The sequence below is a fragment of the Lynx canadensis genome, chromosome C1 (genome assembly GCF_007474595.2).
Source record: "Lynx canadensis isolate LIC74 chromosome C1, mLynCan4.pri.v2, whole genome shotgun sequence".
NCBI classification, from domain to species: Eukaryota; Metazoa; Chordata; class Mammalia; order Carnivora; family Felidae; genus Lynx; species Lynx canadensis.
Genome location: NC_044310.1, coordinates 102,931,511 through 102,958,015, shown reverse-complemented (window position 1 = coordinate 102,958,015; position 26,505 = coordinate 102,931,511). Strand labels below are relative to the sequence as shown.

General features: G+C 40.0%; 1 protein-coding gene across 3 annotated transcripts in view; it reads left to right on the top strand.

The window, feature by feature from the left end:
• Positions 1-22,683: 22,683 nt before the first annotated feature.
• The window catches only part of FMO5 (flavin containing dimethylaniline monoxygenase 5), a 34,824-nt gene continuing 31,002 nt past the window's right edge, over positions 22,684-26,505 (top strand). The window contains exons 1-2 of one of the 3 annotated variants that reach the window (XM_030325829.1): positions 22,684-22,706; positions 23,504-23,676. In XM_030325829.1, coding sequence (XP_030181689.1) covers positions 23,542-23,676 — 135 coding nt within the window. In that variant the 5' untranslated portion in view covers positions 22,684-22,706; positions 23,504-23,541. Of the gene's footprint in view, positions 22,707-22,970; positions 23,032-23,190; positions 23,269-23,503; positions 23,677-26,505 lie in introns of those variants that run through there. The other 2 variants (XM_030325828.1, XM_030325827.2) reach the window with 2 other exon arrangements.

Here is a 26,505-nt window from a genome sequence, read left to right as displayed (position 1 = left end):
CTCTTTCCTTCTCTCTCTGCCCCTCCCTTGCTCACCCACATGCACTCTCTGTCTCTCTCCCTAAAAAGAAAGGATATGTTGAATTTGTACCTAGAACAGTGCCTGGCACATGTATGCACTCAGTAAGTATTGCTGAATGTTTAAATGGGTTGCCTATAGAACAGTTCTAAAGTTCAGGACCCATGATTGTTATAAACACGAGGCACAGAGAAGACATTTCCCAGATGGGCAAACTAAGGCACAGAAAGTTTAGGCAACTTGGTCCAATATCTTTTAGTAAGACAATGCTAACTGCCGTAATAAAATCTAACTCAACTCCTTTATTGCTCAGGTTACATAATCATGGTTTCATATTAATTCTTTGTTTTATTATTCCACAGAGATGATAAATCCTCTTGCAATAGCAACTCAGGGAGATTAATGGTAACCAGATCATGCCTGTGATAGGCCTTAGTATCTGCTCTCTCTACAAAAACAAGCAGGATCAAGCACAGGTTAGCAAACAAGTTGTTTGTTGTCCCTATGTCCCTGTTGGGTAACAGCAGGATACCCACTGGCAGCATCCAGTGAATCAGTCATGGAGCCTGAATAAAAGCTGTCACGTGGAGGAAAATTCATACAGACCTCTTCTTAAGTATACGGACCTAGATCTTTGGGTTCACGTTAGGCTTAGGTGATGGCCCTCAAGTGGAAAAATCATTCTACTGGGATGAAAGAGAAGAGTTTTCTTTTTCCCAAGAAAGGAGATTCCTGATATTATTATACATCTTTTGCATCAAATAACATATAATAAATTTAAAACCCAGAAAATCAGAGGAAAGGTACTAGAGAGAGTACACATTTAAGTATATCAACTAGGTAAGTCTGGTTTACAGTACCCTTGCCCAGCCACTTTAGAAAATTGACTGCTCTTTAATCTCAAAGGTTACAAAGGAAACAAACCTGGTTAGCATATTAAGAATACAGTATTAGCAAAGCACTGGAATATTATCAGGTAAATCTCTGAGGACAAAGTACAGAGGTTGTAAACTGGCCCCAGGTCAAAATTTGTCCACGGGTATTTTGGTTTACAGTGCTGTGGGGTTCTTTTTCCCCTTTTTATTTGAATGCCTTTTGACTGCCAAGCCTTGCCATCAAATTAATTACATGCAGGGCACTTGTGTGACTCAGTAGATTGAGTGTCTCTCCTGAACCCAGGGTCATGGGATCTCTCTCTCCCTCTGCCCCCTCCCCCACTCATATATGCTCTCTCTCTTTCTTTCTCTCTCTCTCTCTCTCTAAAATAAAAAAATAAATAAAAATGTAACAACATTTTTTTAAATTAATCACATGGAGTTTCACACAGTGTTCCTCATCCATCAGTATAATTCTACAATCCACACAGCTAATCACAGAAAGCTTTTGAGTTTCCCAACTCTGGAATTTAACTGGTTGACATATTTCCACAGAAGGAAAAGAAGTCTCCATAATAACTGTGAAGCCAAAATGTTACTCATGACTCGGCCTACAATTAAAATATCTTTCAATGGTGTAATCTTGCTACCAGAGGCTACAATCCTAAGAATTCTCTCCTGCTCTGGTTGACCAGAGCCCAAAGCTATCCTATGCCCTTGTTACAGCAAATACTTGGTGCCCAGGAAGAGACAAGCCACATGCACTCGGGGAACCAGAAAAGACTGTTTATTGTGCGTACTGGTGTCGACCCAGCGGAATCATCTCCAAAGGCTGAGCCTGGAACCTTGGCCTCAGCCTCCTTTTATGGCTGGGACTATAGGGGGTTGAGAGACAAAAGAAAAAGGGGAGGGGCCCTTGTCAGTGGTGCTATCTGGGCAGTTGGTGGACAGGAGGCAAACAAGATTACAGAAGCCAAAAGTAGGCAGGGGAGTATCCAGCCTCTGGCATCTGGCTGGACCCTTTTATCTTGTTTTTACTAGCTTTTCTTCTCACCCTGACTACATAAAGCCTGGGTCTCAGGTTTAAAAAATGAGCACACATATCTGTATTCCTGAAGCACTGTTAGAACTTTGATGCAAGGGAGTTCTCCCACTTCTAGCCCCCAAAACTGCTCAAAATTGGCATGTAAAAAAAACTTCATAATCACAGTTTTAACAATCAGAGAGTGCTTCTGCAAGGTCTATGATACAGAATAATTTATAATGAGGATAATAACAACTACCCCATGATGTTGTGAAAAGTAAACAAAATAATTTTTACAAGGAACTAAACACAAATTTGAATCTCCAGGGTATTGTGAAGGACCAAAAAACTTAAGTTAGGAATTAGCCTGGTGATCGCTGAAGTATCTGCATCTCACCAATGGAGACTCAAAGAAATTGGGAATTGTCCCTCATTGTTGAGGTCCCATCATAACCTCATTTGCTTGAGGAATCCACCAAAAAATGTTCCATTGTGTTTTTCTCATTAGTGTGGCCCACAGACACAGGTTCTGAAAGTAAACAGAACACACACATACACACAGTGTGGCCTCTCTACTCGATGGTGGGGACGTGGACAGCCAGCTTTGGTAGACTCTCCTACTGTTCCCAACTGTTTCCTTTCTCCCTATATGTGACTACTGACATCCTATAAAATGATTAGACATCTATGTCCTTATTCATTTGACGTTAGTGCCTTCCAATAGGCTGAGTCTGTATAATTTGCTTTGACCACTGCAATGCAAGTGGATATGAGGTAATCTAGTACATGAGCCAAAACTTTAAATGTACTGGCTCAGATTGTTCTAATATATCAACATATAATATTTTATACATAAGAAGTTATTTCAAATTTTTCACTATTAATGCCAGCTAATATGACCAGTCTTTTTGTTTTGTTTTCCAACCTGATGAGGAAAACAGCTATCTCATTGCCTAAATTTCTGGTTACACATCTGATTGAAGATTATTTCATAAACTAATTGGCCATTTTTAATCTCTTCTTTCTTGAATGGCCTATTTATATCCTTTGTTTATTTTTCTATTATATTGTCTTTTTCCTTTCATTTTTTTTTAATGTTTATTTATTTTTGAGACAGAGACAGGATGCGAGTGAGTTAGGGGCAGGGAGAGAGGGAGACACAGAAGCAGAAGCACAGAGCCTGACTCTGGGCTCGAACTCACGAGCTGTGAGATCATGACCTGAGCCAAAGTCAGACGCTCAACCGACTGAGCCACCCAGGCACCCCTGTCTTTTTCTTTTTTTTAAAACATTTATTCTTGAGAGACAGAGACAGGGAGACAGAGGATCTGAAGCAGGCTCTGTGCTGACAGAAAGAGCCTGACACAGGGTTCAAACTCCCAAACTGAGAGATCATGACCTGAGCTGAAGTCAGGCACTTAACCGACTGAGCCACTCAGGCACACTGGCCTTTTTTCTTACAGTTGTGTGGAAGCTCTTCCCACATTTTAAATTTTAATCTTTTGAAGGGGCACCTGGGTGGCTCAGTCGGTTAAGTGTCCAACTTCGGCTCAATTTCATGATCTCACAGTTAGTGCTGACAGCTTGGAGCCTGGAGCCTGCTTCGGATTCCGTGTCTCCTTCTCTCTCTGCCCCTCCCCCGCTCATGCTCTGTCTTTCAAAAATAAACATTAAAAAAATTTTTTTTTAATTTTAATCTTTTGTTTAAAACGTTGCAATATGTTTTCCTGCTTGTAGCTTTTCTATATCCCTCATTTAGTATTATTTGTGTACAGAAGTTTTGAATTTCCATGTGTAAAACTTTTCCCTTACTGTTCTTAGTTAAAAGACCTCCCTTTTCTCTCAGATTATATTTCCCTGTATTTTCTCCTAGTATTTCTCTAGTTTGTTTTTACATTTATCTCTGGAATTTATTTTTCAATACGTTAGAAAGTCAGGACCTAACTTTAACTTTTTCCCTAAATAGGTAATAATTGATAATTCATCCTTTTCTCCAAGGATTTCAATTTTTTTTTCCCACGTTTATTTATTTTTTTGGGACAGAGAGAGACAGAGCATGAACGGGGGAGGGGCAGAGAGAGAGGGAGACACAGAATCGGAAACAGGCTCCAGGCTCTGAGCCATCAGCCCAGAGCCCGACGCGGGACTCGAACTCACGGACCGTGAGATCGTGACCTGGCTGAAGTCGGACGCCTAACCGACCGCGCCACCCAGGCGCCCCTCTCCGAGGATTTCAAATATCATCTTTACTACAAACTAAATTCCTTTATATAATATGAGGCCATCTCTGTCTACAGCAATATCACACCATTTCAGTCATTATAATGTTTTAGTTTGCTTTATTTCTTTTCAATTTTTGTGTTCCTTTTAATTTTTTATACATTTTCTTTTCCAGTATTGAAAATAAATTTGAGAATCAACTTGTCAAGGTCCATAAAAAATGCAACTGGAGTTATTTAAATTGCCTTGACGTTACCAATTAATGTTGGAAGGCTGGGAAACTTAATAATCTTTACAACACTAAGGTACTCTATCTGGGAACAAGGTATTTATCCAAGTCATATTTTAGGTCTTTCAGTCAGGTTTTATTGTTTTCCTCATATAAGTCTTGCATATTACTTTCTTATTTAGGAAATGTTTAGTTTTTCGTGCTATTGTTAATTGGCTCCTGTATTCTATTACTTTTTTTAATTGGCATATAGGAAAGACATTGATTTGTGTATGTTAATCTTGTATTTTGCTTCTTTATTGAACTCTGTTTTTAGTACAAATAGTTACTCAGTTGATTCTTTTGGACTTTTGAAATTTCCCCTTATAAGAAAATGTTACTAAATGTTACTGTGACCTTTGGTGTGTGGTTTAAAAAGGTAAATGTTTTTTCAGCGCAAGAATGAGTCCATTATACCTAATAGAATGACAGATAACCATTAAAAAATGCTTGTATATATAAGACCAGAAAGGATAAATAGCAACCATCCTATTTTATGGCACTAAGAGACATAGAATTGTGGGCTGTGTGGACCTTCAGTCTGACCCAAGATGAGTCCAACCTCTAATATATTTCAACTAATTTATTGTTTTAAAATTTACATATGGCAAATTCATGTGGGTTGGGTTTTTTTTGTTTGTTTGTTTGTTTGGGTTTTTTTTTTTTTTTTGGTTTACTGTTCTATGAGTCTTACTGCATAGATTGTTATAACCACCACTACAAACAGGATAGAGAACAACTCTAACACTCCTTCGTCAGTCTCTCACTCCATCTCTAACCCTTAGACACAATTGATCTGTTCATCATCCCTATAGTTTTATCTTTTCCAGAATGTCACATAAATGGAAATATACTGGCTTTTGAACCTGGCTTCTTTCACTTAGTATAATGCATTTCAGGTTCATCCGTGTTGTTTACGTATTAATAGTTCATTCATTCTTACTGCTGAGTAGCATTCCCTTGTGTGGATACATCACACTGTTTATCCATTCAAATGTGAAAGAATATTTTGGGTTATTTTTAGTTTTGAGCAGTTATGAGTAATACAACTATGAACCTTCATGTACAAGTTTTTGTATGGACCTGTTTTCATTTTGCTAGACTAAGTATGTAGAAGCAGGATTTCTGGGTCATGTGGTTGGTGTTTAACTTTATATAATATAAACCTACCAAATTGATTGATTCCCAGAATGACTGCTCCATTTTGCATTCTCACCAGCAATGTATGAGAGATCCAGTTGTTCTAGATCCTTACCTGCACTGGATATTGTCAGTATTTTTCATTTTCGCCATTCTATAGATTTTTTTTTCAATGTTTATTTATTTTTGGGACAGAGAGAGACAGAGCATGAACGGGGGAGGGGCAGAGAGAGAGGGAGACACAGAATCGGAAACAGGCTCCAGGCTCTGAGCCATCAGCCCAGAGCCCGACGCGGGGCTCGAACTCCCAGACCGCGAGATCGTGACCTGGCTGAAGTCGGACGCTTAACCGACTGCGCCACCCAGGCGCCCCCATTTTCGCCATTCTAATAGGCATGTAATCGTTTCCCATTTGGTTTTAATTTTCATTTCCCCCAATGACTAATGAGTTCATTCGTGGTTTTTGCTATCCATATGTCTTCTTTGGTGACGTATCTGTCCAAATCTTTTGCCTACTTTTTTTTAAATTGGGGTGTTTTTTTTTTTCAATTTTAAGAGTTTTTTTATATATTCTAGGTAGAAGTTCTTTGTGAGATATATGATTAGTAAACTTTTTATCTGACCCATAGCTTGTCTTTTCTCTTAATGTTTTTTGAGGAGAAGCTTTAAATTTTGACAAAGTTGGATTTATTAATTTGTTCTTTTATGGATCATGCTTTTGGTTTTATAGCCAAGAAATCTTTGCCCTACTCAAGGTCATGAAGATTTTCTCCTATATTTTCTTCTAAGAGCTTTATGGTTTTATATTTTACACTTAGGTCTACCGTCCATTTTGAATTAATTTTGCGTATGGTGTCAGATATAGGTCAGTGTTCACTTTTTGTGTCTAGATGTCTACTTTTTCCAGGGCCATTGGTTAAAAAGACTGTCTTTTCTCCATTGAATTGCCCTTGTACTTTCATTTTTTAAAATGATTAAATTTATTAAGGTCTATATCTGCAGTCTGTTCTGTCCCACTGATACAAGTGTCTTTTCTTTCACCAATAACACATGGTCTTCTCTTCTGTAGCTTGATGGTAGGTCTTAAAAGCATGTAATGTGTTCCTTCAACTTTGTTCTTGTTTTACAAAGTTGTTTTGGCTACTTTAGTTTATTTGCATTTCCATAAGAATTTCAGAATTAGCTTGTCTATGTCTGCAAAGAATTCTGCTAGAATTTTAATTGGTATTGCATTAAGTCTTTATATCAGTTTAGGGAAAAGTGACATCTCAACAATGTTGAATCTTCCAGTCCGTGAAAAGGATATGTCTCACCATTTATTTAGGTCTTCTCTAATTTCTTTCATTTGGATTTTTAAATTTTCAAAATATAGATCCTGCATATCCTACTATTATTATACCTATTATTTCATTTATGAAGAGCTGTTATAAATGGTACTGTTTTTAACTTTTGGATTCTAATTTTTTACTGCTGGTATATAGAAATGCAAGTTGATTTAAGAAAAGACATTTATTCAGTGTCAGACTATTACATTTAGCAATCAACAGCATGGGTGCAAAAAAAAAAAAAAATCTACATTAAAACCCCTTGTTGGAATGCTTTATACTTTCCACAGAACAGAAACTGAAATAACCTATTATACAATTAGTTACCAATACAATCCTTGAGGTTTTTTGCCCATACACATGAGAATTGTCTAAAACATGTCTTCTTTGTAGCAGTTAGGCCCTGCCACCACAACTAAAGCCAACCCTGCTTGGCTGAGTTCACAGATCTTTTGTAACCTGTAGCTTCCCTGTCACTTCTCTGGCTCTCCTCTCCTGCTAAGTTTGGTCTTCTGGCAGTAATTAAAACCTTCTGCCACCACCATTGCTACCACTGCTGCTGGAACCACCATACCAACCTTAGTTTCATGGTTTGGCAAAGTTTTGGGCTCCACCACCTTAGGGGCCAGAGCTTTCAAAAATTTCCTCCTTTCATGGATCCACAATCTGAAGTGTGATTGTTGTAATTGCCAAAATTATTATAGGTTCCGCCATTTCCAAGTTGCTGCCATTGTCACCAAATCCATTATAGCCATCCCTACTTCCACCATATCCACCACCACCTTGACTGCCACAAAAGCTACCTCACCCACTGAAGTTTCTTCCATAACCAGAGTTGTCATTCCCACCAAGACCACCTCCATGACCGCCAACAAAGTTTCCAGAACCACTTCGACCTTTGGGCTGGATGAAGCACCAGCCGTCTCTTGCTCAGAGATTTCCTTACTTCACAGCTCTGGCCATTCACAGAATGGCTTTTTGAATAATAATCTTGTCTACAGAGTCATGGTCATCAAACGTTACAAAAGCAAAGCCTCTCTTTTGCCACTGCCTCAGTCAGTTATGATTTCAATCACTTCAATTTTCCCATACCGTTCAAAATAATCTCTTAGATGATGTTCTAATGCCACCAACAAAAATCTTTGTCACAGTTAAGTGGGCACCAGGTCTTCGAGAATCCTCTCTTGAGACCGCCCTCTTTGGTTCCACAACTCTTCCATCCACTTCCTCCATAGTGGCATATGTGACAAACCTAAGCCTCTGGAGTGTGAGGTGTTTGGATCTGTCATTACCACACAGTCTGTAAGCATTCTCCGTTGCTCAAAATGCTCATTAGATGTTTCAAAACTCAAACCTCCAAAGAAGAGCTCCCACAGCTCTTCAAGCTCTTCAAGGCGCAGCTGTTCACAATGGCAGTGGGAGGGGAGACTTTTTTCTTTTTTTAAGTTTTTTTTATTTATTTTGAAAGACAGAGAAAGACAGAAAATCCCAAGCAGTGCCAGAGACCAGCTCCAGCAACGAGGGGTTCCCGAAGGAAGAACGGCGTCGGTGAAAATAAAATAAAACTAAAATAAAAAACTGGAAAATAAAAAACTAAAACTAAAATAAAATGGACACAGACAACAGCAGTGTGTTGAACTGGCCGATTTATTGCAGTAAACGTGGCATTATATATGCTAGTGATTTTCTTGTAACACGTCATCTATGTTTTTCTAACATTACCCAATTTTAAAATTGTTCCTTTGTATAATCACCCAACAATGAATAACATGATTGTTTTGTCATAACGTTCCCTCCTGCCCTTTGCTTATTGATTAATTTCTTTTATTGTTTTTATTATGTATCTATGTTTATTTATAATCACAAAGTATTTGCTTTGCTGTTTTCACGAAAGGCCATTTATCTCTCAACACCTCAAGTGGAACAGTTACAGGGACATGACCTCTTAGTTGTTTCCCTGAACCATTAGTGGTTTTGAAGAACAAAAGTGTTCGCTTGGGTCCAAGGTGCCAGGAAGGGGGCCAAGAGGGCCTTAGAAACCCACACCTTATACATTCTCAGAGAGACAATGCACCTAGGAACCAATGAACCCATTCTGTACTTTAACCGACTAAGTTCAATCATCATCTGGAATGCCTCCAGATTTGGCCACTGGGGGCCAGGTGGGCCCAGGGGTCAGAGTGACCTGTGTCCATAGATACACTCCTTAGTTACCAGAGTGGAGCTCTCGGATCCATATGTCTCTCCTTCGTTGGCCGCCTTTGCTGGCAAATGCACGAGTCTATCCTTCCTCTAAGTGGAGGAGTCCCCATAGGGGGATGGCAAGGGCTAAACGTTCTTGCGGAACCTTATTTTCTTCCCTAATGGTTCTTTTCCCAAAGGGCCTGCCAAGGGCAATTCCCCAACAGACAATACCTCAGGTAGTTTTAAGGCCAAATTACCTAAAAGCGGGAGTACAAGAAGCTTCAATGTCAGCGGGCTGCCCTGCAGTCATCAGTCTGTCCACAGCCCCGGCTTTGCCACTCAGGCTGGGATAGCTCGGCTTCCAGCAAAGCAGACTCTGCGCTGTCAGCCTGGAGCCCGATGAAGCACTCAAACCCACAAACAATGAGACATGACCTGAGTCAAAATCAAGAGTTCGAAGCTTAACTAACTGGGCCACCCAGGTGCCCCAGGCAGGGAGATTTTAACAATGCTTACTCGGTGATATCCACAGGCTGAAAAGCACATGTTGATTTTTTTATGTTGACCTTGTACTCTATGACCTTGTTAAGTCACTTATTAGTTCTAGTAGTTTTTTGTGTACATTCCTTGGAATCCACATTTATGTGGATAAATGTGTTCTCTGCAACAGGTACATGAAAAAGGTACTCTACATCAATAATCATCAGGGAAATTCAAATCAATACCACAATGATATATCATCTCACACCAGTTAAAAAAGAGAGATCAAAAAGAGATATCAAAAAGAGATAACTGTTATCAAAAAGAGTTAACAAATGTTGGTAAGGATGTAACAAAAAGGGAACTCTTTTTTTTTTTTAATATTTTATTATTTATTTTTGAGAGATAGAGGCAGAGCATGAGGCGGGGAGGGGCAAGGATAGAGGGAGACACAGAATTTGAGGCAGGCTCCAGGCTCCGAGCTGTCAGCACAGAGCCCTACAGGGGACTCAAACTCACGAACCATGAGATCATAACCAGAGCCGAAGTCGGACACTCAACCGACTGAGCCACCCAGGTGCCCCAGTAAAGGGGAACTCTTGATGTTATTGGTAGATTGGTATAGCCATTATATGAAACGGTATGAATGTTCCTTAAGAAATTAATAGAACTACATTATGATCGAAATATTGCACTTCTGTGCATATATCCAAAGGAAGCAAAATCAGTATCTCAAAAAGATATCTGCACTCCCATGTTTATTGCAGCATTATTCACAATAATTAAGATAGAGAATCTAAATATCCATCAACAGGTAAACGGATAAAGAAACTGTGGTATATAGGGATGCCCAGGTGGCTCAGTCGGTTGAGCGTCTAACTTTAGTTCACATCATGATCTCATGGTTCGTGAGTGCCAGCCCCACGACGGGCTCTGTGCTGACAGCTTGGAGCCTGGAGCCTGCTTTGGATTCTGTGTCTCCCCCCCCCCACCTCTGCCCCTCCTCTGCTTGTGCTCTGTCTCTCAAAAATAAATAAACGTTAAACAAATTAATTAAAAAAAGAAACTGTGACACAATAGAATATTATTCAGCCATTAAAAAAGAAGGAAACCTTGTCATTCTTTACAACATGGATGAACCTAGAAGGTATTATGCTAAGTGAAATAAACCAAACAGAGAAAGACAAAGACTGTATGGTACCATTTATATGTGGAATCTTGAAAAAAGAATGTTGAACTCATAGAAACAGAGTAGAATAGGGGTTATCAGGGCCCACGAGGTAGAGAAAAATGAGGAGATGTTGGTCAAAGAATATGAAATTTCAGTTATAAGATGACTAAGTTCTAAGGAACTAATGTACAGCATGATGACTATAGTTAATAATACTGTATTATATACTTGAAATTTGCTAGTGGAGTAAATCTTAAGCATTTCCACCACACACAGAGACACACAAAAGGTAATTACATGAGCTTGTGGATGTGTTAATTAACTTAATTGTGGTAATCATTTCACAATGTGTGTGTGTGTGTGTGTGTGTGTGTATAGCAAATCATCATTGGTACACTTTAAATATGTATACTTTACTTTGTCAATAATTTCCTCAATTAAACTTGGAAATATCCATGGGCAAGTTTTTGTGTGAACAGAAGTTTTCTTTTTTTTAATCTTTTTTTAAATGTTTATTTATTTATTTTGAGAGAGAGAGAAGGTGCAAGCAGGGGAGGGGTAGAGAAAGAGGGAGAGAGAGAGAATCCCAAGCAGGCTTCATGCTGTCAGCGCAGAGCCCAATGTGGGGCTCTAACTCATGAACCATGAGTTCATGACTTGAGCCAAAGCCAAGAGTCAGATGCTTAATTGACTGAGCCAACCAGGTGCCCCTGGACATAAGTTTTCCATTCTTTTGGGTAAATACCAAGGGTCATGATTGCTGCATGTATGGTTAGAGCATATACAGTTTGTGAGAAGCCACCAAACTATCTTCCAAAGTGGCTGTGCTGTTATGCATTCCCACCAGCAATGAATCAGAGTTCCTGTCACGCCACAGCCTTGTCAGCATTCGGTGTTGTCAGTGGTGTAGATTTTGGCCATTCTAATAGATGTGTGGCATTATCTCATTGTCAGTTTAATCTGCATTTACCTGATGACACATGATGTGGAACATCTTTCCATATGCTTCTTTGCCACCTATTCATCTTCTTTAGTGAGTCTTGTTCTTTTTTGGATGTCTTGGCCAAGATTTTAAAATCAGCCTCACACACATGTGCATGTGCACACGCACTCTCCTACATGTTGAGGTTTGATTGGCATTGCATTGAATTTGAAGACTAAGTTGCAGTGACCTGACACCTTTACAATATTGACTCCTACAACTCACAAACATGGTGTCTCATCCATCAATGTAGGTTTTTAACATTTTTTCCAATATTTTTCTCCAAATTCTGCCTAGAGCACTTGCACATCTTTGGGGGTTTATCCCCAGGAATGTAATATTTTGATATGAGACAAATGGCATTTTTTAAATTTTCATTTCAAATTCTCTTAAAAGACTGTCTGCCATGTAAAACAAGAAGACTGTCAATGTATTGTAGGTTTCATAACATGTTGAAGTGAAATATATGACAATAATAACGAAATTCGGGGGAAAAAATTATGAGCATACTGTTGTAATACTCTTATGTTGTGGAGCAGTTAAAGAATAATTCAAGGTAGACAGTAATAAATTAAGGATGCTTATTGTAATCATTAGAATAACCACTAAAAATGTAAAAAAATGATTTAAAAAGATAATAAAAGAGGAAAAATGAAGAACTAAAACATACTTTTTTTTTTTAACTTGTTATTCTTTGAGAAAGAGAGAGAGCAAGCAGGGAAGGGTCAGTAAGAGGGTAGAAGAGAATCTTAAGCAGGCTCCATGCTCAGCACAGAGCCCAGCATGGGAATTCATCTCATGACCACGAGATCATGACCCGAGCCAAAATCAAGAGTCAGATGCTTAACCAGCTGGGCCACCCAGGCATCCCTAAGAACTAAAACACACTTGGTTAAGCGAAAGGAAAGGAGGAACAAACAAAGAAGAGATATAAAATTTTTTTTTTATTTTTTTTTTAAATTTTTTTTTTTCAACGTTTATTTATTTTTGGGACAGAGAGAGACAGAGCATGAACGGGGGAGGGGCAGAGAGAGAGGGAGACACAGAATCAGAAACAGGCTCCAGGCTCCGAGCCATCAGCCCAGAGCCTGACGCGGGGCTCGAACTCACGGACCGCGAGATCGTGACCTGGCTGAAGTCGGACGCTTAACCGACTGCGCCACCCAGGCGCCCCTAAAATTTTTAAAATAAATCAGTTTTGGGTGCCTGGTGGCTCAGTCGGTTAAGCGTCTGACTTTGGCTCAGGTCATGATCTCATGGTTCGTGGGTTCGAGGCCCCTGTTGGGCTCTGTGCTGACAGCTCAGAGCCTGGAGCCTGTTTCAGATTCTGTGTCCCTTTCTCTCTCTGCCACTCCCCCACTCACATTCTGTCTCTCTCCCTCTCTCAAAAATAAACATTTAAAAAATAATAATAATAAATTAAAAATAAAAATAAATCTATTTCCAGTAACTGTATCAGTAATCACAATAAATTTAAAAGGACTAATTAGTCTTTAAAGTTTATTTATCTATTTGAGAGAGAGCACTTGTGTGAGCAGGGGACAGGCAGAGAGAGAGGGAGAGAGAGAATCACCAGCAGGCTCCTCACTGTCTGTGCACACCCTGACACAGGAGTTAATCTCAAGAACCATGTGATCATGACCTGAGTGGAAATCAAGAGTCAGACACTTAACTCACTGAGTCATCCAGGCACCACAGCACTAATTACTCTTTTAAAAAAAAGACTGTCAGGGTGCCTGGCTGGATCAGTTGGTAGAGCATGTGGCTCTTGATCTCAGGGCCATGAGTTCAAGCCCCACCTTGGGTGTAGAGCTTACTTATAATATAATAATAAATCTTAAAAAAAGAAAAGAAGATTGTCAGACTATTAAAAAAAAAAAAAGACCCAACAATATCCTGCCTACAAAAAAACACACTTTAAATATAAGCAGTTGATTTAAATATGAGTAACTGGAAATAAAATGAGAAAAAATATTCCATGCAAATAGAAACCACATGAAAATTGATATGGTTATATTAATAAATGTCAAAGTAAGTTTGAAGGAAGAAGTGAAAGAAAAAAGAAGGAAATTTATAATTAGAAGATACATTCCATAGAAAGAAGCCATAATCCTGAGTGTGTACGTACTTAGTAATATGACTTCAAAATTTATGAAGCAAACAATTAACAGAACTATATGGGAAAGACAAATTTAGAATTACACGTGGAGATTTAACATACCTCCTTGATAATACAGCAAGCAGACAAAACATCACTAAGGTTATAGGACATTTGAGCAACAATATCAAACAACTAACCTAAGTCACAGTTGCGGAAGGTTACACAGTCTCTTCAAATGTATATGAAACACTGAACACGATATAACATATGCTAAGCCATTAAACTAGTAATCAATTTCAAAGGATTAAAATCATACAAATTACATTCTTTAAGGCAACAAAATTAAGTTGGAAATCATTAATGATACAGTATCTAGAAAATCCCCAATTATTTGAAAATTAAGTAACTTCTAGGGGCACCTGGGTGGCTCAGTGGGCTGAGTGACTTTGGCTCAGGTCATGATCTCGCGGTTCATGAGTTCAAGCCCTGCATCAGGCTCACTGCTGTCATCACAGAGCCAGCTTGGGATCCTCTCCCCCTCTCTCTCTGTCCCTTCCCTGCTGGCTCTCTCTCTCTCTCTCTCTCTCAAAACTAAATAAACATTAAAAACTTTTTAATAAAAACAAAGAAGAGAATCCATTCATCAAAGATGAAATTGCAGTGGAAATTAGAAAATAGTTGAAAGTAATAGTAATGAAAATACAACATATGAAAATTTGTGGGATGCAGCTATAGTAGTTCTCAGATGGAGATTTGATTAAGTAAATATCTCTACAAGCTTAAGAAAGAGTGAATGTAGAATGAAAGAAATAATAAACATAAAATCAGAAATTAATGAAATAGAAAATAGATATAAAACAGAGATTATCAATGGAGCCAAAAGATGGTTCTTTAAAAAGATTAATAAAATTGACAAAATTGATCAAGGAAAAGGAAGAGTGAAAAAAACAGAAATACCTAATATTAGGAAAGGCAGGGACAACATCACTCTAGATGCCACACACTTTAAGAGAATAATATGGGGATGTCATGACTAATTTTATGCCAATAAGTTTGACAGACTAGATGAAATGGGCAACTTCCTAGAAAAACATAACTTACAGAAATTGGCACAAGAAGAGAGAAAATTGGAACAATCCCGTATCTTTCAATGAAATTAAATCCATAATTTAAAACATTCCAACAACAAAATGCTAGATCCAGATGGCTACACTGGTAAATGCTACCAAACTTTTAAGGAAAAAGATCAACAATTCTATACAAAATCTTTCAGACAGGCCAGTATAACCTTGATACCAAAACCTATCAGGGATATTACAAGGAAAAAAAAAAATAGAGCAATATTCCTTTAGAATATAGACAGAAAAAAACTCAAAGTGAAAATTTAACAAATAAAATACAATGTTATATAAGAACTATACACATTATGGTTATGTGAGTTTATTCTAGAAAGACATAGGTGGCTTAACATTAAAAAAATCATTCAAAGGTCGCCTGGGTGGCTCAATCGGTTAAGCGGCCGACTTTGGCTCAGGTCATGATCTCGCGGTCTGTGAGTTCGAGCCCCGCGTTGGGCTCTGTGCTGACTGCTCAGAGCCTGGAACCTGTTCCAGATTCTGTGTCTCCCTCTCTCTCTGACCCTCTCCCGTTCATGCTCTGTCTCTCTCTGTCTCAAAAATAAATAAACGTTAAAAAAAATTTAAAAAAAATCATTCAATATAATTTTAACAACAGGATCATCTTATCAGACACAGAAAAAGCATTTTATAAAATTCAACCCCCATTCATAATAAAAAGCCTTAGTTAACTAAGCATAGAGAGAAACTTCCTCAATTTGATAAGATTATTTACCTAAAATATACAAATCACATCCTCCTAACAAGACAAGAATGTCTATTATCACCACTTTTATTCGATACTGTATTAGTGGTCCTAACCAGTGCAATAAGGAGAGAAAAAAAATTTTTAATAAAAAATTGGAAAGAAAAGTAGCATTTTATTCATAAATGACATGATTGTGTACATAGACTATACAAGAAATCTACAAAGTACTGGAAGTAATAGGTGAATTTAGCAAAGCCATGTGAAATAAAGTCAATATGCAAATATCAATTGTATTTCTTCATACTTGCAAGAAACAATTGGAAGATGAAAATGTAAAAACAATACCATTTACAATAGGATTTTAAAAATAAAATACACAGGACTAAATAAAGCATGCAAGATTCCACACTGAAAACAACGTGGGGAAAAATCAAAGAAGACCTAATAATAGGAAAAAGAGTCTATTTTACAGATTAGAACTTATTTGTTAGGATGTCAGTTCTCCCCAGGCTGGTCTACACAGTGTAATCCTAATCAAAAGCCAGGAGACTTTTTGGTAGAAATTGATAGGTTAAATTTAAAATTTATGTGGAATTGAAAAAAACCTAGAAGAGTCAAAGTCATATTTAAAATCAGCACAGGGGCGCCTGGGTGGCTTAGTCAGTTAAACATCCAACTCTTGATTTCGGCTCAGGTCATGATCTCACTGTTCATGAGTTCCAGCCCCACATTGGGCTCTGTGCAGACAGCACAGAGGCTGCTTGGGATTCTCTCTCTCTCCTTCTCTCTCTGCCCCTCCTCTTCTCATGCACTCTCTCTCTCTCAAAAATAAATAAACATTAAAAAATAAAATAAAATAAAATATAGGGCACCTGGGTGGCTCAGTTGGTTAAGTGTTTGACTTCAGCTCAGGTCATAATCTCATGGCTTGTGAGTTTGAGCCCCACATCGGGCTCTGTGTTGGCAGCTCAGAGCCTGGATCCTGTTTTGGATTCTCTCTCTCTCTCTCTCTCTCTCTGCCCCTCTCCTGCTCATGTTCTGTCTCTCTATGTCTCTCAAAAATAGACATTAAAAAAAAAAAAAAAAAAATATATATATATATATATATATATATATATATATAAATAGACATTAAAAAAAAATATATATATATATATATAAGCACAAAGATGGAAGATATATATAACTAGTCTTCAAATTTTAGATTAAAGGTAAGTAATTAATACAATATGGTATAGGTTTAGGATAAACAAATAGATCAATGGAACAGAACAGAGTCCAGATGTAGGTTCATACATATATGACCAATGACAAAGACACCAATACAATTTAAGGGGAAAGAAAATTCATAGAATAATACTGTTGGAAGAATGCAATATCCAGATGGAAAAAAAATTCACTTTGATCCTTACACTTACACCATTCATATTAATTTAAAATGCATCATAGGGGCATCTGGGTGGCTCAGATGGTCAGCATCCAACTCTTGATTTAGGCTCAGGTCATGATCTCAAGGTCATGAGATCGAGGCCCATGTCAGGCTCCATGCTGGGCGTGGAGCCTGCTTAAGATTCTCTCCCTCTCCCTCTGCCTCTACTGCTCTCAAAAAAGAAATAAAACAGATCATAGATCTAAATTTGAAATCTAAAATTATGAATCTTCTAGCTGGAAACACAAGACACTATATAAGCTTCGGATGTCAAAAATTTCTTAAATAGGAGTAAAAAGTACTAACTGTAAAAGAAAAACTGTTAAATAAATTTCATCAAAATTTAAAACTTCTGCTCATCAAAAGACACAAAGTGAAAAGTTATGTCACAGACTGGGAGAAAATATTTGAAATGCATAGTTATGTGAAGGGTTTGTAAGCAGACTGCATCTTTCAAATCAATAATAAGGCAACCCAGCTTTTAAATAATGAGCAAAAGATTTTCACAAACACTTGGCAAAAACTATATATACTGGGGTCCCTGGGTGGCTCAGTCTGTTAAGCGTCCATCTTCGGCTCAGGTCATGATCTCACAGTTCATGAATTCAAGCCCCGCATCAGGCTCTGTGCTGACATCTTGGAGCCTGGAGCCTGCTTGGGATTCTGTGCCTCCCTCTCGCTCTCTGCCCCTCCCCCACTCTCACTCTGTGTCTCTCTCTAAAAAATAAATAAACATTACAAATAAAAATACACACACACACACTTACACACAAATGGCCAAAAAATTAAATGGAAAGAATTTCAACATCTTTAGTCATTAGGGAAATTCAAACACCATGAGATAGTATCACACACCCACATCAATGGTAATACTGCCAAGGGCTGAGAGGCTATGTAGCTACTGGAACTTTCATATACTGCTGGTAGGTGTGTATAATAGTACAACTTCTTTTGAAAATTTTTCGCATTTTCAGCTAAAATTAAACATATACTGGGGCGCCTGAGTGGCTCTGTTGGTTAAGCGTCTGACTCTTGATTTCTGCTCAGGTCATAATCTCAAGGTTGTGAGATAGAGCCCAGCATCTGGCTCTGGGCTCGGCATGCAGCCTGCTTGAGCTTCTCTCTCTCTCCTTCTCCCCCTGCCCCTCCCCTGCTTGCACGCTCTCTCAAAAAAAAAAAAAAAAAAAAATCAAACATATGCCTACGTGATGACCTAGCAATTCCACTCAGGCACACGAGAAAAATGAGAACACATGTTCACATACACACAAACACACACGTGTACTCATGCACACACAGAGAGACTTACAGAAAAATAAAAAGCCTTCTTCATAATACCAAAAAGTGAATTAATCCAAATGCTCATTAATAAGAGAATGAATAAACAAATTGTATATTCATAGAAAAAAAAAAGAGCGAACTACTGTTACATGCAAACCACTTGGATAAATCTTAAAAACATTAAGTTGTATAACAATACCAAGCACAAAGAGTACATACTGTATAATTATATTTAAATAAAGTTCAAGAACAAGTAAGACTACTGGATGTTAACTGAACTTACTGTGATCATTTCACAATATATAAACATCAAGTCACTCTGCTGCATACCTGAAACTAAACTGTCTACCTGAAACTAAACTGCATACCTGAAACTGAAACATGTCAATTCTACCTCAATTTTTAAAAAGACTATGGTAATGGAAATAAGAATATCTCTTACATCTGGAGGTGGGTATTGGCTGGAAACATGCACAAGAAAATGCTCTATATGAAACCTCTGTTCCACATCCATCATCACATTCTATCTCTGAACCATACCCAGGATCCTCTACTTCTCCCGATCTCCACTGGTCCCACCCTAGTCCAAGTCTCAACTGTCTCTGATGTACATGCCAGAAAAAGGACCCTTCTGCCTGAGGAGTAAATGAGAGGACTCGTTAGGTAAGAGTGGTGTTCTCTATGTGAATGAGTTGGAGCCATTACCACAAAACTTTCATTCCCTATTGATTCAGGATTTTAACTTAACCTGATTGTCTTTTGTGCTACTTTAAGATTTTATGACTCTTCTAGAGCCTTAACCATAGAATGTAACATTGTTTCTATGGGAAAATGCATTTTGATTTTCTACAATTGTTTAGAAAACTTTTTAGAACCCAATCATTCCCTCATTGGGGAGTTGTCCCTTGTTTTTTTTGTTTTGTTTTGTTTTAATAGTTTTTTTTTTTTTAATTCGAGAGAGAGTGAGCAAGGGAGAGGGACAGAGAGAGAGAGAGAGAGGGAATCCTAAGCAGACTCCAAACTCAGTGTGGAGCCTGATGCGGGGCTCCATCCCACAACCCTGGAATCAGGACCTGAGCCGAAATCAAAAGTCCGATGCCTGGGTAGCTCACTTGGTTAAGCATACAGCTCTTGATTTTGGGTCAGGTCATGATATCACAGTTCCTGGGATCGAGCTACGCATAGGGTTCCATGCTGACAGTGCAGATCCTACTTGGATTTTCCTTCCCTCCCTCTCTTTCTCTCTCTCTCTCTCTCTCTCTCTGCACCCCTCCCCCACTCTGTCTCTAAAAAAGAAAAAAGAGTTGGACACTCAACCAACTGAGCCACCCAAGTGCCCCATTAGTAGTATTTTAAAGTATCTTTAAATCTTTTAAATGGATTTATAGTCTGTGTTTCTAACCATCCTTGAAAATCACGAAGGGCAGGGTCTTCCATTGCTCGTTCTATAACAGTATGGCGTGCAGCCAGGAGCCACGGGAAACACAGCATGGATGCTTGCCCCACGTTTCATCTCAAGTGAGCTGATTCACAGAACGTGTCCTTCAGATTACGCTTGAACGAATCTCTGTATCTGCATCTTGTGCAAGGGTTTACCACATCTGTATTTGTTTCTTAGAGCAGCTCTAGCTGCCACAAGTTTAGTGGCTTGAAACAATACACATTTATTCTCTTACATTTCTGGAGACCAGAAACCCAAAATGGTATCTTTGGGCCCCAAATCATAGTGTCTGTACAGCTGTGCTCCCTCCAGAGGTTCTAGGGGAGAATCTGTGTCCTTACTTTTTCCAGCTTCTAGAGTTGCATTCTGTGGTTCCTGGGCCCTTCCTCCATCTTCAAAGTCAGCAGCATACCATCCACCTTCAACCATCCACGTGGCCTTCTGTCTCAAAAATCAAACCTTCCTCACTTTCCCTTTTATGGGGACACCTCTGATTACATTAGCCTCCCTGGATAATCCAGGATAATCTCCTCATCTGAAAGATCCTTACCTTAACCGCATCTGCAAAGTCTCTTTCGTCATATAAGGTAACATCCACAGGTTCTTTGGATTAGAACATGGATCTCTTTGGGACCATGTTTTCCGTCTACCACAATGCCTGTGCTTTATCTCTTCAGGTCCTTTTGGTATGATTTTTCCCTCCCTCCTCTGTGCCTAACAAAAAACCTAGCCCACAGCAGGCGTAGAATAGCTGCTACTACGCTGTAAGTGACTCCTATAGTAGCCAGGGTTAATTGATGCAGGCGTTACTACCATAACAAATCTCCAAGTGTTAATTCAACAAATGTATATTTCTCACTCATGTCACAGTCCGGTGCTGATCAGGCAGATTTCCTTGGAAGTTCTTCAAACAAGATCTAAGCTAAGCTCCTTCTTTTACGGCTGCCATCTTAAAAGAAGTGGCCTCCAAAGCGCAATATTTATTGAATGAATGTAAAATGCAGACTTAACAGAATTAGGACATGGGAGAACCTCTGACTAGAGGTAAGGCTATGTTGTTCAAAAGCCCCTCCTGGGTTAGACCTTTGCAGAAACTCCTCTGGACAATTCCACATGTATGCACACACACATGCATACATGCATGTACACACACTCCTTCAAAAGCCTCATATATATTACCTTGGAATTAGTCACTGTCATCTATCCTGTTATTTGTGTTACTGTTCTTTCCCAATAGCATGAGTAACTGGGTAGAACCTACCCGTATTTTAGTTTGTACGTATTGTTACAGCCCGGTGAAGAAATCCTCTCATTTGCAAACTGGCAGTTAGACCAAACAGAATTTGAGTCAAGGCTTAAAACGTTTTACAAGTAATTTAAAATAATACAAAACGTATTTTCCAAATTTAAAAGTAATTGGGTGGCTCAGTTGGCTAAGCATCCAACTCTCGGTTTTGGCTCAGGTCATGATCTCACAGTTTCCTGAGTTTGAGGCCTGTGTGGGGCTCTGTGCTGACAGAGCAGAGTCTGCTTAGGATTCTCTCTCTTCTCCCTCTTTCTGCCCCTCCTCCGCTCATGCTGTCTCTGTCTCTAAATAAATAAATAAACTAAAAAAATTGTTTTTAAATGTTTATTTATTTTTGAGAGAGAAAGAGCACAAGCAGGGGAGGAGCAGAGAAAGAGGGAGACACAGAATCTGAAGCAGGCTCCACGCTTTCAGCTGTCAGCACAGAGCCCAAGGCAGGGCTTGAACTCACAAACTATGAGATCATGACCTGAGCTGAAGTCGGACGCTTAACCACTTAACCAACTGAGCCATCCAGGTGCTCCTAAAAAAAAAATGTTTTTGAGTAATTGACTTAATTATTTGTAATTGCAAAACACTAAGTAGTAAAGAACTAAAGTAATATTACATTTTAAAATATTAAGTTTTAAAAGTAATTCTTGCATTGTTCTGAAATTGTAAATCAATAAGGGAGAGATTAATATGCAGTTTGTAAAGGTATTCACTGTTTTCCTGAACCTAGGTATCTCTAGTACATTCAAAATTATCCAATTTATGAGTAACTCGTTTGTAAATTAAACTGCGTGGTTTGCATCCTTGCCTTTCCACTTACTGGGAAGATGAGGGTGATGATATGCTTGCCTCATGGGGTTGCTGAGAAATTACATGGGTTCATTCCCATCAGGCTTTTTGAAACACACAAGGTGAGTCCTTGAGAAATGATAATTATTGGTCCATGGAGGATGCTTTTGGGGGAGGCCAGCATGTCAAAACCCAGGGCTGACATTATTGACATCAAACCATCTTAAGCCAAGTTGACTGAGGGAGTAAGTAGAAGGTAAAGAGATGGATGGCATCAGCCACTGCTTATCTCCAACAACCCCTCACATCTGTCAGAGCAGACTCCTGGGTTGGACAGGCGCTGATTCTGACTCGGTGTGTGAAATCCTACATCCCTTACGCTGGCCTCCTCTGCATGATTTTATATTTGAAAAAAATTGTTTTATTGTTTTTAATTTGTTTTTTTTAATGTTTATTTTTGACAGACAGAGAGACAAAGCATGAGCAGGGGAGAAGTAGAGAGAGAGAGAGAGACAGAATCCAAAGCAGCTCCAGGCTCCAAGCTGTCAGCACAGAGCTGGATGCGCGTGCAGGAGGGGCTAGAACTCACTGGCCCGATCTGTAGGATCATGACCTGACCAAAGTCAGATTCTCGGCCACGGACTGAGCCACCCAGGCGCCCCTCAAGTTCTATTTTCAAAGTGGATATTTATGTTTTTAATCACATATGTAACTGTGTGAGAGAAACCACTTTTAAAAAGTTTTTCTATTTTATTGAAATTCTGTTTATGTTTGGACTTCTCTGCTAAACTATAAGCTCCTCTAAGGAGGAAACAATCCCTTTCTCACCGAACGCCAGCAGCCAGCTCAGTGCACAGGTATTGTAAGTAAATTTCTACCACCAGCGGGGAACTAAAGAGCCACTCTGTGATGTGAGAGTGGGGTGGGAGGGGGAAGGAGGGTGCTGGGGTCTGTTTTAACAGATCTCCTGAAAGGCGTTCTCCACTCAAGCCTTTAGAGCGAGACTTGCTTTGGGGTTGTCGCTGGTTTCCCTTCACCAGGAGGAGTTTGTCACTTTAAGGCAGATACCAGGAAGTTAAAAGTGGATGTGGAAGGGCGGGGAGGGATGGATAGAGACACAGGGCCACTCTGTCTCCAGGGAGCGTAGTTGCGTGTCTGGGCGGCCACAGCTGAAAAATAAAGGTTGTAGGATTTTTTTCTGTCCAAAGCAGGGTTGGCCCACATTATATTTTCGCTGCAGGAGGGAGTGGGTGCCGCTGAGTGGCTGGGCTTTGGCTGGAAGGAGGTGGAGAGGAATGGCTCCTCCCCATTGGCTGTTGCTGTTTGCACTCGGTTGCTTTATATGTCTTTGATAACAGCTGAAGGGCAGAGTAGCCCCTGCATGACAGCTGAAAGATCGGCCAAGTGCTGCAAAAGACAGTGAGATGGGTTACCGCAGTGGGGCTCTCAGCTCTGGGTCTTGCAACGCAGGGCTCCCATATCCCTTGTGCAGCCATTCCCTACAGCCAAAGGGAAGGCAGAATCTGGCTTCCCCCAAAGCACTTGTTGAGGCAGCATTTATTTGGATGCAGAGACCAAGGTCTCTCTTCCTCGAAATGTGTTAACTGATGTGTGCTTTCTGTCTTTTGTCCCTTTTTTTTTTTTTTTTGGACAGGTTACATTGATCCAGCCTGGTGAAGACATCTGGAGACCATGACCAAGAAAAGAATTGCTGTGATTGGAGGAGGTGCAAGCGGGCTCTCTTCTATCAAGTGCTGCCTGGAAGAAGGCTTGGAACCAGTCTGTTTTGAAAGGACTCATGACATCGGAGGACTCTGGAGGTTCCAGGTAAGTCTCCTGGTTCTTTAATACTTGTAAACCTCTCTGCCACTAAGGGCCCCACAGGAGTGTTAGTTTGCAACCTCAGGAACTCCCCAGGTGTAATCTGAAACTTGAGCACACAGAAAGACCCAAAAAAGTGGCAGGCCACTCCAGGTTGGTAGGTGGCAGGTTTAAATAAGCAAGGGACCTTAAATATGAGGCTTGTCCTGGGCAGCAGTAATACACGTAGATCTCTGCACCCACCACATGTTAAAAATTCATATAGAGGCGTCAACTGGCTTCCATCAGTACCATGCATATGGTCTCAACACCACATCACTAGGAAGGCAAGCAGAATGCACATTCCAAGAAGTCTCTGAGGGTCCAATTCCTGGTCATCCTGTGGTCACATCCTCTCGATGACCTCCTCCCAACATGCCACTTCTCCTGACCAGCTTTTACGGGGGGGGGGGGGGGAGTGTCACACAATCCCCTCTTCCATAGTGTCCCCTAAGCAGTCAGCAAGGGGTTTCAGTATCACGGAGGTGGTTCATTTGGTGTCTGTCTGCACTGGGGGGCAGATACCATAGCAACAGTGTGGTTACATGCAAAGGAAAACACAGATTAAGATAATGATTCTCAAAACAATTATTTTTTCCACCAAGAGCTGCATGATTCCAACAACTGATTTATTAAGTTCCCTAGTTTGGGGGTGGCTCCTTCAGGGATTCACTTGTGTTCTCATGTGATTTAGTAAAGGCGATACATTAGCAGACTCATCAGGTATGAACACACAGCATACCTGTTCGGATAATGGCACGGGTGCCTCCTTTTGAGACAAAAATAATGCCCGAAGCCATTCTATTTTGGAGGGCAGTTCTTCTCACTAGAGATATTTCAGTATTCAGTAAGGACAAGTTTTGTTGGTTATCATTTAATATTTCCTGGATGAATTTAGTAAGGGCATCTATATGTGCTATAACATCTGCCAAACCAATGGAGGAAACAAAGACAACAGCCACAGCCAAATAATCCATGTCAGTGAAAGACACGGTGTACCTACCTAGTCTTGAGAAGAGAGAAATTGGCAACTATTGTTACCATGGTGGTGAGGAGGGGGGCGATTCTCCCCTGTGCCAAGGGAAAACCCACAGTGCAGTGGTCCCACCACCCAGGTGGGAGCCATAGCCAAAGATTTGTGCCACACAACCACTGAGCCCCTTTGGGTGGCTCCCCAATAAATACCCGGGTGATGTGACCAATCAGTGCCAAACCAGTCACTTTCCCTTAATATGACAGGATGATTACACAGTTCCCATGATGTCTATCTCATATTCCTGTTACAGCTGGGTTGGTTCTGTTTAGAATGACTTTTCTCTTCCTAATAAAGGGGTGCCCAGGTGTTCGAATGTCCATAAACTCATCCCAGATCTGGCTCAGTGGTGGTATTTCTAGAACCAACCCATTCAGCAGTTTAATAAATGTGTAGTTTAACTGATAGAAAAAGAAGACCCATGCCCAGTGTTATTGATCGTGTGTGCCATGGGCCAGGTTTCCAGATTAGTACTGGTAACATCAGATGAAATCAAGAGTGCTAGTCCTAGCTCATCCTTCTTAATGTACTGTGTTAGGGCCTTTTAGTCCCTTTCCTGGAAGGGCGATACCCACCGTGGCAAGCCTGAGGAGCTAGAGGGGGGCAGCTGCCCACATACCCATCGGTTGGATTGACTTCTTTGTTGGACATAGGAGTGGGCCCACTGTAGAAAGGTATTTCCATCAGGTGCCCATCCTGCAACTGGACACCAAAGGAGCAGCAGAGTCTGATGTCAAACAGATGTTTAGTAGGAAATTGTATGGGGAGGTGTTTCCCTGCTACAAGAATGCCAAGGCCTCATCTTTAGATGTTAGTGTGGCTACAGTTTTAGGACTTTGACCAAGTCATGTATACCATCCATGTTGGCCAGGGGAGGCGGCACTGTCAGGCGTGAGATGGATTAGGGGTGGGTTATGCCAGAGCAAGACCCCCATCTTCTCCCCCTCTTTTAATGGTACCTGTTCCATTGCAGGTATAGTATGTTTCAACAACAGGTTAAGCTTATAGCAGAACAATGGGATCCCAGAGGAGATTGACTAGTTCCTCCTCACCCAGGAGTGCAAAATAACCACCAATCCCAGAAGAACTTCCCACTGCAAATTCCAGTAGATAATGCCTTTCCCAGGTGTGATGGGATTTGGTGTTTTCAGCAGCATAACTTGTTGATCCTTGGTATGAGTTGGGGCAACAGGTCTTACTGGTTGATCATGAAAATGTGTTAATGCCTGGAATGTCATCTGCTCCTTTAATATTCTGCTCCTTTAGTCATCTGCTCCTTTAGTAATGTCATCTGCTCCTTTAATATTCTATTTTTCCTTTCTACCAACCCTGCTGCTTGGAAGCAGGAACCTCTTTTTACTGTCAAGACTCTTTTTTTAATGTTTATTTATTTTGAGAGGGAGAGAGAATCCCAAGCAGGCTCCATGCTGTCACCACAGAGCCCGATGTGGGACTTGATCTCACAAACCATGAGCCAAAATCAAGAGTTAGATGCTTAACTGACTGAGCCACCCAGGCACTCCTCACTGTCATGACTTTGACCAGTCTTGCACATCATGACCCTTGAAATGGGACCCTCCCCCCCACCATCACATCTACTGATGAGGGTATCCATACATGATATTCAGTTTCTATAATCCCCTAATGGTGGCAGCCTGGTTTGCATAGTGCCAGGGGAAAGCTTGGACTAGGCCAGACGCCAGTGTCCACACAAACCAGGACATATGTACAACCTTCACACAGAGGGATGGAGATGATATAAT